The sequence below is a fragment of the Xiphias gladius genome, chromosome 19, assembly GCF_016859285.1.
Source record: "Xiphias gladius isolate SHS-SW01 ecotype Sanya breed wild chromosome 19, ASM1685928v1, whole genome shotgun sequence".
In the NCBI taxonomy this organism is placed as follows: domain Eukaryota; kingdom Metazoa; phylum Chordata; class Actinopteri; order Istiophoriformes; family Xiphiidae; genus Xiphias; species Xiphias gladius.
In genome coordinates this window covers 11,984,407-12,003,541 of record NC_053418.1, presented here as the reverse complement: position 1 = coordinate 12,003,541, position 19,135 = coordinate 11,984,407, and the positions used below count along the sequence as shown (strand labels likewise).

The window sequence follows — 19,135 nt, the reverse complement described above, 5'->3', positions numbered from 1 at the left end:
AGGGTGGAGACCATAAAATGACTGCACCATAATTTATAGTTAACCAGCTCCACTAGCGGTGTGAATCATACTGATTACAAGAAAAACCACTAGTCTGTCCAGTCCTTGAGGAATAGCCAATATCCTTTGATTTTGCTTTTTCTTTTGCGAGTTGATAGACTCAACTACTAGACTAAGTAAGGAGCGAAGAACATGATGAAACGCAGATGTCCTTAAGATGGTTCTCCCGCAATTTTAGTGTTGCACTTTCACAAAGTCGGGAGACTTGCAAGAGACTAAAAAAAAGAATCGTCGAAATCGATGGATCAGAGGCCCAGATATCCAGATCTAAAGTCAATAGTAAGGGTCAAGCTCCACAACACAAGTTTGGATCCTACACTTCCCAGAATACAACTTCATAGTATCGTAGAGCCTTTAAAGAACCTGGTAAATGCCCATGTCTTTCAAACTCTAGTTTGTAGCAAGCTTTCTGTTTAAAGTTTGAATGTCCCAATCCAACATAACCCTGACGGCCTGACAGATTAACCTCTTATGGGGCTCTCATGCCAATATCATTATTACCCCAGGCACCCAGAAATAGGCCTGCTGTAGAGTTGAATTGATAAGTCGAGTTATCAATTAGTTTTCAATTTTGATAATTGTTTAATCGTTGAACTCAATTTTTTAGAGCAAAAATGTTATCAATCAATTGATTATTAAGGAAAATAATTATCAGATTTATTGATAATGAAAGTAACTGTAGATCTCCAATTATGGAATAATACTACCTTGCCTGATGTTCTGTGTGTTAACTACTTGACACAGAAACACACACACACACACACACACACACACACACACACACACACACACACACACACACACACACACACACACACACACACACACAAGAAAAGACCACAATATAAACTGAAACAGTTCAGGTCTTAAAACTAGATTTTGACACACAGTCCCTCTGCAAGGCCATGGTCACAAGATGGAGAACCCACCATAGCCCATTTGATAGTGTACTTCAGTGGAGCAAATTTTCTATCAAATTAGTGATTAATCAAATTATGTAGACAAGTATTATATGGATTAAACCTGGGGCCTCTGTGGTCACCTCCACCCTTGCTCCCGTGACAATTTTAGCCCACTGACCTCATGTGTAAAATATATGGAGCGTCCCTTTAAAATAAGGCTAAATATTCAATGTGTGTGTGTGTGTGTGTGTGTGTGTGGGAAAGAAACAGAGACAGATAGAGAGAGAGAGAGAGAGAGAACGCTTGTATTTCGCAGTGTGTCGGCGATTAACTGTCCATAGGCTGCAGCATAGTAAGCCTATGCCAAACAGCTGACCAAAATGACCGATTAGTGACTACAGAGGACAAGTGTGTCCAGCTCCATATCTTTATGTTCGTCCTCCCACGCCCTTTCTGCCTTTGACAGCTGACAGTCCTTTGGACTAAAGTTTCGAAAACAACCACCATCACGTTGTGACTGAAGAAGCTAGAGCCCGGGGTGGTGGCACAGACTCCAAAGGGGGGGGGGAAGTCAATTTTCTTGCCCCCTTTTACCCCTGTGGGAAACTGCGAGACCGCCCATGGATTAAGTCCCCGCCTTTAAACTCAAATAAGAAGGAAACTTCAAAGGCCGTCGGCCGCCGGGGCTCCGCCCTCGCGCTCCCGGACGGCTTCACAAAGGATTTGCCGACGTTCGGGAATTCCGCCTCCAGTTCCTTTTATAGCGCCACTCGTGCGCTGGCAGCACTCCAGGATCCCGCCCATCCCGGTTACTTTGACAACACAAAGGACTTCACGGAACTCGCAGGCGCCGCCCACTTTTCCAAATAAGGGCAGTCTCTCCATGTACGGCAAACAATCGGCGCAAGATTGCCCTTTTCTCTTCCTTATCCCGTTTATATGATCGGAGAGGAACTGCGCTTCAGGTTGGAAGCGGTGCGATCATGGCCGAGCGAGTCCAGCAGCCCCCAGCCAAGCGGCTCTGCTGCCGGCCCGGCTACAACCCGGCGTGCAGGCAGGGGCAGCGGGCTGGAGGAGTCCTGTGTGGCGGCGCAGGGTCCGCTCCGGGAGGGTCGGGGAATGGAAAAACGCACAACCCCGAGTCGTTGCTCGACATCGCGGCGCGCAGGGTCGCGGAGAAGTGGCCGTTCCAGAGGGTGGAGGAGCGGTTCGAGAGGATCCCGGAGCCCGTCCAGCGGAGGATCGTATACTGGTCATTCCCGAGGAGCGAGAAGGAGATCTGTATGTATTCCTCTTTCAACGCCGGAGGAGAGGAAAGTGGAACTAGCGGGGACAATAATGACGAGACCCAGCTGCCTTTCCTACGGGGTGTCACTCTGCTAGAGGGTGGCTGGGTGGACAACGTATTGCAAGTCGGTGAGTGGACCATAACGTTACAATAACGTAGGAAAACAGCCCGTAATAAACCAAACAACTAACTCGCACTGTTTGCCTTTTTCCATGGAACCATGCCAGACTTTTACAGGGCTTGTGTTTGCCTTCCATAGCCTTGTCTGTTATAAACAATGCAGGGTATTTCCAGTCTACCCTATAGCTGTGTGAGAACAGCCTATTTTCAGATAAGCCCGTAATAGTAGCCCACTTCTCCTTGTTTTTGCCCACTGAGCGACACTGAATTGCCCAGAGCCATCCCAATTGGAAGCTTAGCACTTTGTTCCTATTTTTTGTGTCTTTCCAGCTCTCCATTCCCCCACCAATGGGTACGCAGACAAAAGCCCCCTATATCTTTTCACCGCTGGCTAAATAGACGATATTTAGAAAGGGTGGGAGGGACGGTGATTTAAAGCCACAGTGCTTCTGTTTTGTTTGCCAAACACCTTTGTGAGACACACTGGAGCTTTTCTTCTGCCTCCCCAATATGCAGTAGAAAGCCCAAGCTATATGCAGGTGGTAAAGGCAAAGATGCATTTTTTTTTCTCTCTCAGCTGCATTGTTTGTTGTAAAGCTTGGAGTAAACAGAGGTGCTGTAGGCTCAGCAACCCCCTGCCTGCCTGCCTGCCTCTCTGCCTGGCTGACTGCCTTTGCCAGAGCCACAATATTTCACTGCATTCGTCAGAGCAATAGACTCAGCTGTCAATCCGACTCCCCACCCTTGGAAACGGTTCAGGATTCTAATCCCATTACCCTCCCCAGTTCATCAGAATCTTAATGCATTCTGCAAACAAGATTTTATGCATGATCTTCTTCCTCCTCCCTCCCTCACCCTCTCTATCTCTCTCCCTTGCTCCCTCTCCCTCTCTCTCCTCTTGGCTTACTATACCTCCAAAGAATCTGTGTGGAGATGGCTTCAGCTCTTGTGGGCTCAGAGAATGTGCAGTGCACAATAGTAGCCATGGAGCAGGGAGACAGGCAGGCAGCTCTCCCTCCCTCTCTGGCCTGTTTACCAGATTCCCCAGCATTAGGCTCATTTATGTGCTCACTCTTTTGGGGCTTTAGGAAGCTAAACACTCAGCTCGGGGTAAAATCGAAAGTGTGAGGCATCAGTGAGGAGAAATGTGTGTGTGTGTGTGCTTTGAAAATACTCAGAAAGAGTGACAACAGGGTCATTTTTTATGGCTGTGTGTGTGTGTGTGTGTGTGTGTGTGTGTGTGTGTGTGTGTGTGTGTGTGTGTGTGTGAAAGAGAGAGAAAAGAGTATGTGTGTCAGTGAGTGAGTGTGGGGGTTTGATAAACACAGAGGGGGACTGTGCATGCGTCTGTATGTGCATGTGTGTGTGTGTGTGTGTGTGTGTGTGTGTGTGTGTGTCTTCGTCTGTACGGGCTGTCAGTCTCATCCTGCATGCTCACAGAGAGAGGAGGATGACAGGCGAGTACATAACAGGAGGAGGGCATGTTATGCTGATTACAATTTTCGGCCCAGATTTTTTTTAGCTGGGTAAAATAAAGCCAAGGAAGAGAGAACGATAAATAAAAGATGCTATCTACTCCAGGGGACAGGCAGCCACTGGAGGATGAGGGCTTAAAAGCAGGGGAGCATGGGAGGGGGCTGTCAGCCACATCACACACCACATGTATTGGCCCATCAAACACATACAGTGGGTCTGGCCTGGAAAAAAAAAAAGTGAAGGGTAGTTGTGAGGGCATGGCTTTGTGTGGCTTTTTGTGTGTGTTTGTGTGTGTGTGTATGTGTGTTGTCAGTGGGATGTGATTCAGTGTTGATGATGAAAGACAGTAGAGCGATAGAATAGATGTGGAGGTTATTGTGTATGGGGGGGAGCTAATATACTTGAATGAATCTGCTGTCGCTGTATTCCTCTCCTCCCCCTCTCATCTCCTCCTCTATCTCCCTCTCTCCCAAGTGAGCAGCTATAAAACTCTCCATATTTACTCCCCTAAGGCCAACTACCAGCCCCCAGTCTCCTGTGATTATTTATCTTTTTCTCAAAGACATTAATCACACGCTTTTCCCTTTTTTTCCTCCATCTCTTTCCATACATCAGTGCTGCAGAGGGAATGGACAGGGGGATGGCGTTTAAGGGGAAGAGCAATAGATCGGGTGAGATCAAGAAAAAGAGGGGAAGCCTAGAGGGAAAAAGTGGGTGGAAAATGCAAAAGAGGAAAGAGGCATTGAAATGGTGATTGCAAGGGAAGGGGAAGTATGAAACGAAAGAATGAAGCGCAGAGAAGGGGAGACAGTGAGATTGATGGGTTGTTCTCTCTCCCATGCGAGCTCATCTGTTTTAGTGCCAGCATTTGAGATAAATATTCATATATAAATGCAAGTGTTATCTAGCAGTCCACTGCTCCTTGGTTATAGTGCTTTAACAACCCAGCTTCAGCCCTCTTGCACTCTTTCTACTGTCGAATCAGTGATGAATTTTGCTGCTGAACAGGTAGTGGGACACATACCTAACCTCAACCAGTATGAAGAGGTTCAATGTGTAATAACACTTTGAAAATTGCAAATGAATACAATGAGATATGTATGTTGCTTTGGGGAGCAGTCCCATAACAACGTCTTTCTGTCATAAAAAATTACATCGTCATGAGCCGATGGTGTGCCAAGTTTCAATTTTCTTTAGCTTGTCAATCAGACCGTGCCGTGCTGTAAGTGAGTATCATTTACCAGTATAGAAAACTTCCAAAGCTGCCTGTTCTGATCACAGCATCTGTTCTCCGGCCCCCTTGTGTAATTTAGACTCGGCAGCTCATCATGCTGAAAGGAAGGCTAGTATTATGGTGCCCCGTCCTCTAATTATAGAATCCTAATCCTATGGCTCTAACATGGCATGACAAAGCATGTTTGCACTTAATTTCCCTCCTTCCTGTTTTAGTCTTCCAGTCTGGGTCAAGTTCATCCCCTCTTCGCTCATTCATTTATGACATGCACCGTCCTGCTCCTCCTCCCTTTGACCCCTCATCCTTCTATTCCTAACTCCCACCACCCCCTGTCTGCCCCCAGAGCTTTGTGCCAGGAGTTAAAAAAAAAAAAAAAAACATAACCCCCACCACCACGCACACCACCACCTCACTCTTACTATCCTGTTACCGTAAGCCCCATGTCCCTAAGGAGTGACATACTGATGCCTGGCATATGTCGCTCTCTGCAATGTCATTAGCGTGGGCTACATGCTACAGGCTATTTATCCAGCTCTCCTTGTTAGGCAAATTTTTCACATGAAGCTACATGTCATTTTATCATGCTGCTGACCCAAATCTGAGTGATGAGGTGGACACTTTGTTAGGGCGGTTTTCAATTCTGCTAGCATGAAAGTAGATATGCATATCCTGTAGCCTATTTTGGTGTATTTTCCATGGTGGTGGTGTTGGACCAGATAGTCTATAATATTTTGCCTTTCCCTTGCTTAAAATATCACTGAATGTCCATGGCAGTCATGCCTGTTTGAGTGTGAATGTCATCCTCCTCTGCTCCACCTATTCCGGAGACAAACTGATGTGTGTGTGTGTGTGTATATGTGTGTGTCTGTCTTGTGCTTCTGCATGCTCATAACTCAGGTTAATTTGTTCACGCTCTGGAGAATCTTAATTAGGTTTCTGCGTCACCTACTCTCTCTCTCACCCTCTTTTTTATCATGATGTCAGTCAAACAGTGAAATAACAACCCGGCTGGTGGTTCCCTGTTTTTTAACCTGTTCCCCAATGTAACACGGGCGGTGAATATCATAGCACAGACTCTGCTAAACTTTATGTTTAGCCCCTAAAAACCGTACTTTTGTTGTACTACTAGAGGAGCTGTAGAGCCATATGTCATTTCTTATTGAGTTTAAATATGTATGTACTTAGCATTCAGGCAGAACCATGGCAGTATCAGACATAATTTACTACAATCCAACGCGCAGACACAGACAACACCCATAGAACAAAGGGGCCGATAAAACAAAGAATATTTGCACACAGTAGTAGGTTATTGTTTGTGTGACAAAGCCGTAAGCCAAATACCAAAGAGAAATCTGTGCCACTTACAAAGTTGAAGTAACACTGAGCATGTTTGTGCAATAATACAAATATACACACACTTTTTACTCTGCACTCTCTTTTTGAACTGAGAATTCACAAGGCCTTTCAAAGGGCTTCTTGAGAACCCACATTGACATTTCAGGCATTTTGTCCATGAAGGTGCAGAATTTAAGATGCGAAACGTAAATCTTGCATGAGCATGTTGTCTGTGAGACGCTATCAGGCCGAGCTGGGTTTTTGGTGGGTGAGGGCTTATTCTTTCTGTTTGTGTGTGGGCTGTTTCTTTTCATGTGGGTGGATCTGGTTTTATTTTCCTGTTAGGTTAGAGAGTTCCTTTATCTTTTTACAATGCCCGTTGAGAATGAGCCCACATTCTTACCACCAAAGACAGAGCGAGACAGAACGCTTCCGAATATGCTGTTAGTCTGTGGGAAACCAATATCTTGTAAAGAGACTCAACTTGTGACTCAGGACTTAAAGAGATACTGACACAATATGACTTAGGAGTTTTTACATTTTTTGAAACCTTAAAGTCAGATGTTGTTTGTAGACCAAGCTCGAAGGTGAGAGTGTTGAAGGAGCAATGATCCTGGATTCAGTGTCTGAGGTCTACCCCAGCCGTGTGACTAACCCCGGGCTTGTATCATCATGGAAACATGGCTGAGCTTGGAGCTAGTGTAAACATCTGGCTGTCCAAGAGGGAGAGAGAGAGGGGCAGCAACTGCATCCATGTGGAGAGACATGGAGTCTTTAGGGAAAGGGCTCTCTCTGAATGTGTGTATCTGAGAGACTGAGAGAAACAGATTCCAGGCCTTTGTCCCGTTCTGTTGGTTGAATGGAAAGAAGATAGGATACATTCCAGCTGTCGGGTAATGGAAACATGTTAGCTTAGACTCTTTTCATGAGTGTGTTTGCATGCAAATGTGGCTGTGCAGATGTTTATATAGACAAAAGATTGTGTATTTTATATATATTTGTTAATGTTTTCATTTTAATATCACTATTGTTTATTATGTAATATTGTTTGATGTTGGATAACATCTGGATTTATAAATGGTCCAGGAAAATGAGTTTTTGTTCATCTCTTGTTGCATTGAACATTCTCCATGTAAAGTGAAGGCAGCGTAAGCATCACTGTAAATCTAAAATGTGTTTATGTGATAATTACTTTCATTCTGCTCATAATGAGTTTCAGCTCGAGCTCAGTTTCATCCTTCAATCACTTACAGACAGTCAGCGCTTGCCAGTTTTCGGTCTGGTTCGCCGCCTCAAGTATGGAACCCATAAAGCAGACTCTGACATTGCTGTGCTGTACTAATGAAGTGATAGATGACCACTGGTTCTTCTGCTGGCTCTGTCATGTTCCCAGGCCATCATAAGTTTCCAGAAGGTCCCAGTGCTTGTCACAGCCCCAACTCCAAACTCTAACCAAACCCATTCCCAGATCCAGATGTGCCCCAAAACAGATTATTCCCACCACACACCATCACTTCCTTTAGCCAGCCATGTTCCATCTTCTACACCCAGCCATAACTGTGTCCTGCTCATCACATTTCCAAGACTGTACCCAAGATCTACCATTAGACAGTCCTTCTGCCATCTAAAGCTAGGACTAATTTCTGCATTACTTCCAGTCCTTCCACCTGACTGGAGCCAGCCTCCCTCCCAGTTCCATTCCTGGTCCCAGACATAGCTGTTTCCTCCCTGCCCCTCTTAAATCACCATTCCCATTTCCAGCCCCGGCGACCTCCCTGGTCCTGTTACCAAGCTGGCCAAAGAACTTGCTTCAAAATCACCCTGCACGCTAATACTGGCATATTTTCAGAGACGCTCCCTGTACAAGATCAGCATGCGTTACCCCTGTTAAAATAAACTAGTTAAAGTAATAAAGTTCCAGCATGAGCTCTCTAATGTCTGCCACAGTCCCTGTTCCAGCTTGACTTGTCTCCTGTCCCAGACTGTGGCTGCTGGGTGTGCGTCAGCACAGCTCCTCGGCTGGCTGACTCTGTCTAGGAATCCAGTCCTCCTGCCACAGAGCTCCTGCCCCTCTCTTCTCTGTGAGCACAGGGAATGAAGCAGAGGGAAGGGGCGATAGAAAGGCTACTTAATCCACAATGACAAGGCCCTATTAAAGGCTGTTTTTTCTATTTCATTTAATGACTTTTATTACCAGCCGCCTTTCTCTTTTCGATTTGGCAATAATAACAACAGGGGAATGCAATACTCAGCGTTCTCCTATCTGATGCTCCCCTTCACTTTTTTTTTTCTTTTTAATGAATTCGTCTTTGCACCAATGGGCTGCTGAAATAAGCACAAAGCAGTCCAAGACTCTGCTTACTGCAGTGGAAGGTTCAATGTAGGTATACTGTGTGTGTGTGTGTGTGTGTGTGTGTGTGTGTGTGTGTGTGTGTGTGTGTGTGTGTGTGTGTGTGTCTGTGTGTCTGTGTGTCTGTGTGTGTGCATTTACTACATAAATATGAGAATATGTGTTAGACTACACATGCCTTCACTGCTGCTACAGAACAGAGCCTCTCTGTGCAGTTTGGCCAACAGCTGTTTCTCCCCAGACAGCTTTGGATCAGCCCAAAGACTACAAACAATTTTTGTATGTGTGTGTATTTGTGTGTATGTGCACATAATTACTATACACTTTGCTTAAGAGTAGAAAGTTACCTGCTGGTGTCCCAGATTAAGGGCAATCTTTTTTATCTATCCCAGACAAAAATGCAGGGCGCAGCAAAGAATATCTTGACTTTGGCTTGCAGCGCTTAAATATTTCTTTACATTATGTTGATCTATTTTAAGCCAACTTTTACCCCTAGCCCCTGCCTGCCGAAAAAAGACCACCGAGGTCACAAGGATCTTTTTCTGTTGCGACAAACCACCTCTTGAAGTTATTGTAAATGATTGCTGCGTTAAGATTGGAGTGTGAATTTGTCCTCTCAAGCTGCTTCTGGGACAGAAATATGCCCCATGAAATACTTACACAGCACTGTAAGTAAAGCGAGACTCTTTCACCCCGTTTTTATCTGTGTGTGAATACCAGCATGTGCGTGTATGACTTTGTGTGTTAATGGCTTGGTGAGCGTGTTTATGGCTGTGTGTGTCAGGGTGAATAAAGGTGAGGCATGTTAATGATAAGAGGGTGGATGACATTCCCGTCTGTCATCATTCACACCGTATCTCATTCCCACTCCTGCATGCACACACACTTGCTTGCACACATGCTTCAAGACACACACTTGCCTCAATGGTGCCGGGGCGCCAGTGACTAGGCGCCGTAGAATAAACAACAGCAGAGGATGAGGGTTTACCTGCCACTGACCCATATCACACACAAACACACACACACACACACACACACAGATGCGCACACGAACACCAACAGAGGTGTTCACTCATCGACTGGTCCCTCCGCCAGCACTGAGCTGGCCCAATGTTGACCTCTTTCCTTGACCCCCAGGGATTTACTAAAGTCAAAGGTCAATCTGGTCAGACTGTCCCTCCAGTGGCCGATCGCTATGCTTGAAAGACTGGCCCATGCTCACATTGTTTTCAAATAAACAGCACCTGACCAAAAGAAAAGATTGCTTGCTTGATTGAAGGTGAGCATGTGTCTTTTGCTTTTTCCAATAAGCAATTTCTCACCTGAGAGATCAGTCCGAGAGGGAACACTATATATACGCCCAGTTTTTTTTTTTTTTTAGTCCTTTTGTAGAGCAGTCGGGAATCTGAGCCAGATTGAGAGGGGGAGTCTACCCCCTTCTCTCCTCTTACCCGGCGGGCCCAAGTGCTGTATGAGTTATGCAGGGGAGGAGGTCCAGAGAGAGCCTCTGGCTGTGCCTGGTCCAACGATGTCGTGGCTGTGTGGCATGTGAGACATGCATTCACTGCTCTGTGGCAGAGCAAGGCTGAATAGAGCTAGAAAGGCTCTCAAGGCATGAGAGACAGAGAGACAGACAAAGAAAGAGAATGCAAGAGATTCAAAGGGAAGGAGAGGAAGGCTTTCAACTGACTCTGGAATTTAGTTTGTATTCTAAAGAGTTTTGTCTTGAAGGAGTTCTTTCTTTTTTTTCTGTTCTTGCTGATTTCCTTCCTTGTTTGGTTGTCTCTTACCTCATTCTTGCCCTTCATCTCCCTGTCGTCTTAATTTCTTGCTCTTCCACTCCTAATCACTCCATACCTGTGCCTATCCTCCTCGTTCATGCATTCCTTCCTTGTGTTTATATGCTCTAATCATCTCTTTTTCTGCCCTTCTCAATTTTCCAGTTTCATTTCCCAAGCCAGGCAATAGAAACTCATATCTTATTTACACTGCCCCTATCTAGCTACAGCATGTTTCCATAGTGCTTCCTGTGTCTAAACTCCCAAAGGAAGGCTAGCCAGCTAGCTAGCGCCTGCTCTCTGTGCTGTGCTTAGTGTTAGCAGTCTGCATCCAGACCTCAGGGGCTATCACCATTTCTACATTTAGAAGCTGTCTGTTTACCGCTGTCTGGAATTAGGAGAGGACAGGACAGCAGGACTCGGCTTATTTGCTGTGATATCTTTCTCTGAAGTTTTTAAATGATCCTCATGCTGATGCTTTGCACTCCTCACCTCAATACTTTTTTGGTTGTTGCAGGCCAAGTCTTTAAAACTGTCAAGTACCAAAAGCTGTCGATGAATGCCTGATCCTATTCATAATGTTGTTTACTTACTCTTTGATCAGATAGTTCCTGATTTAAATCAAAATGTTGCCACCTATAGACTATTTTATATAGACAAAGTCCTTATATGGCTGCTTGTTTTTAGACAGTATTTAATATCTGAGGGGTTTGGCGTCTGCTGTTTGAAAAAAGGGAGTTTTGTTGAAAACCCTGCATTTAATTCTCAAGAGAAGGCATAAAAAAAATATTGCTTTCATATCTGCACTGGGGTATCAGCATAAATAACGAGAAATTTGAAACCATACCCGGCCATATGTTTTTACTTGGCATTGTTGAGGATTCTGTCTGCCATCGTGTATTATTGCCACCCAGTCTGTCTGCATTCTTGCCCAAAAGCCTGCTGAAGGGCTACCTGTCTGTCTGTCTGGCTGTCTGGCTAGCGGTTAGCCAGCTAGCTGTCCCTCCCGGGTGGCTACATCACCTCACCTCCTACTCCCCTCGCAGCCAGTGACAGCCCAGCCCAGGGAGACATGGGTAATGGTCCTCTCTGATATACAGCCTGACTCAATTGGACGGGATGGCAGACACATGCCTAAAATAACAAAAGGAGGGGAGAGAAAAAGAGGGGGCTGGAGAGGGAGGAGGGGAGGAAAGGAGCAAAGCGATCGATAAAGCAGGGACGCATTGCCTAATAAAGATTTATTCCTTTTTTTTCCCCCTCGCCATCCGCCTTGGCAGGGCAGAGAGTGGGAGGAGGGAATGTTATTACTGGACTTCTTCTCCCAGGGTACCTCTGATAGCATGGGCGTACATATGTATACCCCAATGTGTTGTGTGTATTTTTGCATCACTTGTGTGTTTATTGCGTGTCTCTCTCTCTCTCTCTCCCAAGAGCAAAGGGGGTTAAAAAAAGTCTCTATCGTTTGTTCTGCCCGGCAGTGGCACTAGCAGCTGCAGCTGTGTCCCTGCCTCTCTCTCTTCCTGTCAGCTAATATTTAGTTAATCTTTGGTCTGGGACCTGCGGGACTGGCCGGAGCTCCTGGTGCCCCATCCATCTCACACTGATCTATATTCCATGCTGGATCCGTGTGCCATTAACCACACCAAGGGGAGGAGAGCAGGGGATGGAGAGGCACAGAGGTAAAACAAAGAGGAAAGAGCAAATGGGTGGAGGTAGAGCCATAGAGAGACAAGAGAGTGATGGAGAGAAAGCAATGGGGGGGGGGGGGGGCTGTCTGCCATCTCATCACTAAATGAGGGGAAAAGGGAGTAGAGGAAGTGTGTCAGCGATTCCAGCCATGCACAGATATGTCCCATTATTTTGAGAAAAAGTCAAATAAAAATGTACAAAAATGCATTTGTTAGGCTCTTTGTTTATTTTTGGAGCACACCGCTGCCATTCATTCTCTCCCACATCTTCATATTTCCTGCCTTATTGGATGCTGTCCTCATCAAGTCTTTTATACCGAAGGGCAGGTGGAATTACTTCAGTCCACCTGGAAAGGGAATAAACAACAGACAGGTAGAGTGTCTCCACAAGGAGGTGTGAAAGGCTGAGGAGGAAAAGGCTGTGTGGGTGGAGATGGAGGAGGGAAAAAAAAGAGGCAGAAGTGTGGGAGTGAGTGATCCATATGCAGTGAGTGGGCCACTTCATTGATATGCATTGTGTAGTTATGAGGGGGTCCACCTGTGAAGGCTCCAACTGCTGAGTCACTCACTAACGCACAGACTAAATGCTTTTATCGCAGACGCCTGGTCCATCTGAATGGAATATAATAGGCCATAAAGTGCTTTGCTAGCAGCGTCTGCTTGCCCCAATGGTAAACCCTCACCCTTCAGTCCCCTGCTCCAAATCTCATTTCACCACTTTTACAGAAACAAAGTGTGTACGCTTTTTGCGTTAATTACATCCCGTTTGCTCCTTCTTTCAATGTTTTCTCTTCTTTCCATCCCTCTTTCCTTGTTGTTTGTGCTGCAGTGCTTCTCAGGCAGCCACAGAGAGCTCTCTCTTCTCACTTCAGCCCTTCTGTCTACACTCCCTGCGTACCTCCCCCCTTCAGTCATGTGTGATCCCTTTACTGCTGTGTGTGTATGTGTGTGTGTGTGTGTGTGTGTGTGTGTGGGGCACCTGTTTGGGATCTCGGTGTGTGTTTAGGGTCATGCCTGCAGGTCGTGCGTAATGAATAGCAGGGCTGTAGCCGAAGCACAACTGGCTGAGAAGGAGCTAGCCAGAGAATAGCGCAGCAGTGACGGAAGGAGAGGAGGAGGATGGAGAGATGGATGGAGGAAGGGAAGAGAGGAATGAGGGAGCAGGAGAACCGGCAAGGGAGGAGAGGAAGAGTGGTTGCGAAGCCAGTGAGCCTTAACCACCTTCTGTCAGTCTGTCTGCTCTCAACGCTGTTTTTTCTCTCATAGGAATCTAATGCCTTTTCCACTGTCCTCTTTCCAAACCTCCACCACCATCTCCCCCTTCTCTCTTCTTTCTCCCTTCTCTCTCTCTCTCTCTCTCTATTACCGTGCTATTTTTTTTCCTTTCTTACTCCCCTCCGTCTCCTCTCACTCTGTTTCCCTGTTAAAACTCCCCCCCGTCTCTGCGCTGTCTTCCCATGCTACCTCCCCTCCCTCTTTCTCCCTACCTCCTTCCAGCTGCTGGCCAGGGGAACAGCTGACTAAATCTAAAGCTGGGGCCCCTGGCTCTGGCCCTGGCCCCAACTCTGCCACAGCCTCCTCCTATTCTCAGCCCCCCTCCCTCCTTCCTCTGGCCTCTAGCCCTGGCTCCTCTCTCAGCAGCCCCAGTTCAGTCCTGGCCCTGCCTCTGAGCCTCGGCTCCAGCTCTGCCTGACTCTCAGTGGTTCCCTCCAACCATCCCCCTCCATCCCACTTTGGAGCTGAAAAGCCTCAAAACCCCTCTCTTTCTCTCTCTGTGTTTTGCCTATAAGCCAGCCTTCTCTCTTTCTCTTTTTCTGTTTTTTCACTCTGTCTTTCTTGCTAATTCGCTTGCTCCCCCTCTTTCCTCCTCCCTGCTCTGACGGGCCGTAGCTGGGCCTCTGGTACTGTCCTAACTTATATGGACTGAGGCCTCATCCAGGTTGGCTGCAGTTCAGTTCTCTGGCTCCCATACCCAGCGTCTTTAGCCAGGCATCTTTCTCTCTGTGGCTAGTAACATTAGTCACTGTAACTCATTGTAGCTCGCTTTACTCCAAGCCACATTCAGCTTGTACATTTGGTTGTTTTTCTGGATCAACACTTCCTGCAAAGCTCTTTGACTCCTCGTGTGTATCTTTGTCTCCTCGACTCTTGCTTGTGTACATCTCTTTAACTTGTGTTGACAGCTTAGCCCCAGCACAAACACATACGCTCAGCACACAAACGCATGCATCATACGAGAAGCACATGACACATGATTGGCAGTAGGGTAGGATGGGGGGGGGGGCACAATGAAAGGGGAAGTGGGCCTTGTCACATCTCCTGGCAAGCTGGGGGCTCGGGTTTGATTGCTGCCCAGGGAGGAGAGCATTTGTCCCCCCCTCCCCAGCCTCTGTGGCTGTCACAGCAAAGCTGCAGGCTTGTGTGATCAGGTGCAGGCCCAGGTTATGCCATCGCTCCTCTGAACAGACACTGCCCACAGAAGACACCTGTCAATGCTGTTCCTCCTCTCTTGACACCCAACTGCACTGAGATGAGTGACAGATTAAAGTTCAGAGAGCAACCCACAGCCACAGTGGGATGTGCACGCACACATTCCCTTTGTGCGGAAGTGGGCCAAGGAAGCGCAGGCAGGAAGAAGCAGAGTCAGTCTGCTCCAGTTGAAGCAACATCAGAATATTCTGGAACACCTTGCAGCTCCTCACAGATTATTATTCAGCCCACTCCCTATCCGCCTAATGCCCAATAAAGCTTTTGTCGTACTTGCTTTTTATGTTGTTCTGTTTGTGTTGGTTTGTGTGTGTGTGTGTGTGTGTGTGTGTGTGTGTGTGTGTGTGTGTGTGTGTGTGTGTGTGTGTGTGTGTGTGTTTGGAGGGAGGAAATGGGTGTGCGGGAAAGCAGCATAAGATTCCTTTGGAGTAACGTTTTCTCTTGTTGACTGACAGATGCGGGACGATGAAAGCAAATCACAACGTGCCACTGACTTCAAAGGTTCCTCTGTTCCTCCATTTATTGGCAACAACACACAACATCCTCTCTCTTAGTGTGAATTTCTTCAGTATAGGGAACGAAAAAGCTAGAAGAAACAGAGGCAGATGACACAGAAGCTACCATCCAAACAGCTGAAGGGGGTAGAGGGAGGAGGAAGGGTGCTAAATAATCAAACCTAAGCACTGTAACCGAATCAGACTGATTTTCAAAAACATTTTCAATCAAAACAGGCTTTGGATGCGCTGGATTCTGATACCAGAGATGTTTGAGTGGAGAAAAAGTGACCGCTTAAAGTTGTAAAGACATCTTTATGCTTTGGTTCCTCACTCTGAGGCTCTTTTTTTTTGGTGTGTTTGGAGTGTGTTTGTTTTGTATGGAACAGCACATCAGTAATTAAGTAAGTGTAAAAGCTAAGATGAATTAAGCCGCTTGGTTCTGTTCTCCCCACCTTATAGACTCTCCCTCCCTCTCTCTTTCCCTTTTATTCTTTCTCTTGTCCACGATGGCACCCATTGACTGCCACTGACCTAATTTGGGCAAATTTCACTGACCTACTTCATGGGTGAATGCTGACTTGCCCATGGGAGGGGATTCTCTCACACACATACACATGTACACATATTCTTTTCTATCCATATGATTAATGTGCAGACCCTCAACCTCCTGTACAGTTGCCGTGGCCCCGGGAATGTACCCCATCAGTTGTGCCCTACACCCCTCCTGATCCCCCATTAAACCGCCTGTCCTTGCCTCCTTCAGCACTCTGGCATCCCAAATGAACATAATGAGGATCTCAAAGTACAGACACGTGGTAAAATATAAACAAAGCAGTAGGCCTTTGTTTCATGTGGTCTCAGAGGTGACATAGTCCTTCACTTCACTAGTCTCTGAACAGACATAATCAGCGTAATTGCATACAGATATAATTATTCTTCTGTCATCTATGAAAATGCTAACTTGAGCAAATTTGATCAAACAATGTGGAGATGCTTTGAGTGCACAGACAATCACAGTAATGCCTTTATAAAGTTAGATGGACAGAGATGACTGTCTACGGAGCAATGGTGATTGGCATCTTTAACCCACTTGTATTAAAATGAATTCAGGTATCATTCCTCAAGCAGATTAATTCCCAGTTGACCGGACACAAACCCTCTGGAGGGTTTTGGAGAAGGCGTTGTCATAGTTGGATTAGTTTTGCCCTTTTTAACATGAGGATGATTAGTAATAAAGTTCTGTGCCTGCAGCCTCCCATGAGGACATGGTAGCGGGAAGCAAGTCTAACCTGATTCAGTGTTTTGGTCACGCTCATGTATTATTCTTTGCAAGCTTTTGTGCAGCTTTGCTTGTGTGTGTTTGTGAAAGAATGAGAGAGGCATTTGCATTTTTGTTTTTATGTGTGTGGACCTGCCCGCTTCCCTGTGTGATTGTCTGTGTTTTCCCACATGTGTGCCCCCACAAATACAACCCCTGAATGCAAACGCACACGTACATACACGCTTGCAGTGGGCAGACATGTTGTCATGGCAACACATACAGATGTCAACAAAAGAGGCTCCAGGGGGAACATTGTCTCCCTCGTGTCCAGCAGGGTGCAATTTATCTCAATGTAGCCATGAAAGGCAGCTATTTACATGAAACGAGAGCTGTTTCTGGGAAATAGGGGTCTCTCTGAAGGTTTTGATGTCAGCTGCCTGCTTTTAGCTTGAGAGTGGAAACCTAAACCAACTAGAGAGAGAGAGAGGGGGAGAAGAACTAGCTGTAAACCTACTGAGAGAGCTCAGTTCCCTCATGTGGTTGCAGCTCTTCACCCTGAAAGTCTCTCATTGTTTCCTCTCAACACACTCGCAGAAGGCCAAGTGTAGCGTTTGATTTCAGATGCTTACAGTTTGCACCAAGTAAATCTAACCCCCTTGCTTTATAGCTTATCCTTAAGAGAGTGGTCCTAACATCAACGTCAATATTTACAGGAATAGCCTGCAGGCAAGAGAATCGACCACCTCGATTCCGCAGAGACATATTCAACCTTTCTCGTGATCCCCCTCCTCCCCTCTCTCCTCACTTGTCTTCATCCTGGTTATTCCCATTCTCTGCAGCAGCCCGTCGATCACAGCGCCAGGTGGCTTAGATATTTCTCTTTGGATTGCCTTTGTTTTATATTTGTGTGTTTGTGTGTTTGTGTGTGTGTGTGTGTGTGTGTGTGTGTGTGTGTGTGTGTGTGTGTGTGTGTGTGTGTGTGTGTGTGTGTGTGTGTGTGTGTGTGTGTGTGTGTGTGTGTGTATACAAGGTGCGCCTTGTATATGTGTGTGCAACATCTTTGACAGGGCTTCGGCTTTGACACAGGCTCAGCAGCTGTTTGAGAGATGCTGGATGACGCGTGTCAAGTGATATTAAATGTGAGAGAACCACCCCTCTTCCCTCATTCACTCCCCCCTCTGCTCTGCCCAGCCCTCCGCCATGGACTGTGTCTGCTGTGGTTAGTGTGAGCTGTGACACTTTTCATTGGGCTTTTTAGGGGTGGAGGTGCCACGTCTGATGTACGAGGCCTCACATCTCTGTGGGTAGAGTGGACACTTTGGCCTACATAAGCTCTTGGAAGGTCAACAGATACACAGCTGAACAGATACAGTGGGTACATACTATACCTGTCCCACGTTACACATGCTTTGCTCTTAGTAATTTTATAATGCAAACAAATGTAATGAACGTATCATTTCTCTGTGGTGTTTGTGTGTCTTTGTACACTTGTGTATCTGCTTCCATCTGCGTCAGGTAATCATGTAGAAGTATGAGTATTGGCCAGTGTGCTCAGTGCTATAATGGGACAGTCTGAGCCGGGGGATGCTGGGGGATGTTGGCCAGGGGATTGGGTTTACACCAGGATGTGGCATGCGCCACCGAACAGAGAACAGCGAGTGTGACCTCAGTGACTCCAGGAAGGAAGGGGTTAAGCATGAGCCGGTAGGGCTGCATGGGCTGCGTTACGCAAACTGGCGGCTGGCTGGAGCTGAAAGGGGAAGTGCTGAGCTCAGAGGAACACTGGCTCCGAGCCATCGCTCCCTCCTCCCTCCTCTGAAACTCCCCCCTTCGCCTCCCCAGCCCTCCTCCCCGCCTCCCCGCTACAGCTGAGCGCTCCCCATGCTTCCCACCGCCAGGCGTGGTGATGTGTGTTTGTGTGTCTGTGTGCCTGTGCTGGAATGCAGCTTCCCCCTCGGCTGGGGCCTGTGTGTGTGTTTGTGTGTTGGTGTGCACGTGTGTGTGTGTCTGTCTGGAATGATGCCTTCCCTTGTCTAGTGTGTGACGTCAGTACACACAACGGGTCAGCTTAGGGCTAGGCAACATTCTGTGTTTTGTGTGTGTGTGTGTGTGTGTGTAAGTGTAAGTGTGTATGTGTGTGTGGGTGGGTGTGTGTGTATGTGTGTGTCATGGGAGGGGGGAACAGGGGAGGAGTCAGTTATTGGAGAGAGAAAAAGGAAGGAGGAGGGGCTGTTTGTGAGCAGAAGGAGGTTGACTGCAGGGAGTCACTGAAGCCAGTATGCGTGCATGCATGAAGGCATCATGAGTGTGTGTCAAAGGGTGGGGAAGTGTGTCTGTGTGTGTGTGTGTGTGTGTGTGTGTGTGTGTGTGTGTGTGTGTGTGTGTGTGTGTGTGTGTGCGTGTGTGTGGTGAAGTGTGTGACTTTCCAAACAAAATGGGAAGGGTAAAGAGTGTAAGGTTATTTCCTGGCATGGATAAGTGAACCTAAACACAGACACAAATTCGCATGTGCGCAAACAGCCATGCTGTAGTTTTCAGTCCATTGCTGTTAGTGTCCAGCTATTTTCATATTCATATTAATCTTGTCCACTTTCAGCCATGTTAGCTTCCACAGTATTGGCTTTTTGTCTGTGTATTGTGCTAGCTTTACAGAATC

The 19,135-nt window shown here is 46.7% G+C and overlaps 1 protein-coding gene across 1 annotated transcript in view; it reads left to right on the top strand.

The window, feature by feature from the left end:
* The first annotated feature begins 1,886 nt into the window (after window positions 1-1,886).
* Window positions 1,887-19,135, top strand: part of LOC120805599 (zinc finger SWIM domain-containing protein 6) — a 42,395-nt gene continuing 25,146 nt past the window's right edge. The window contains exon 1 of the mRNA XM_040155973.1: window positions 1,887-2,378. Within this exon, the coding sequence (XP_040011907.1) occupies window positions 1,946-2,378 (433 nt within the window). The 5' untranslated portion in view covers window positions 1,887-1,945. The remainder of the gene's footprint in view (window positions 2,379-19,135) is intronic.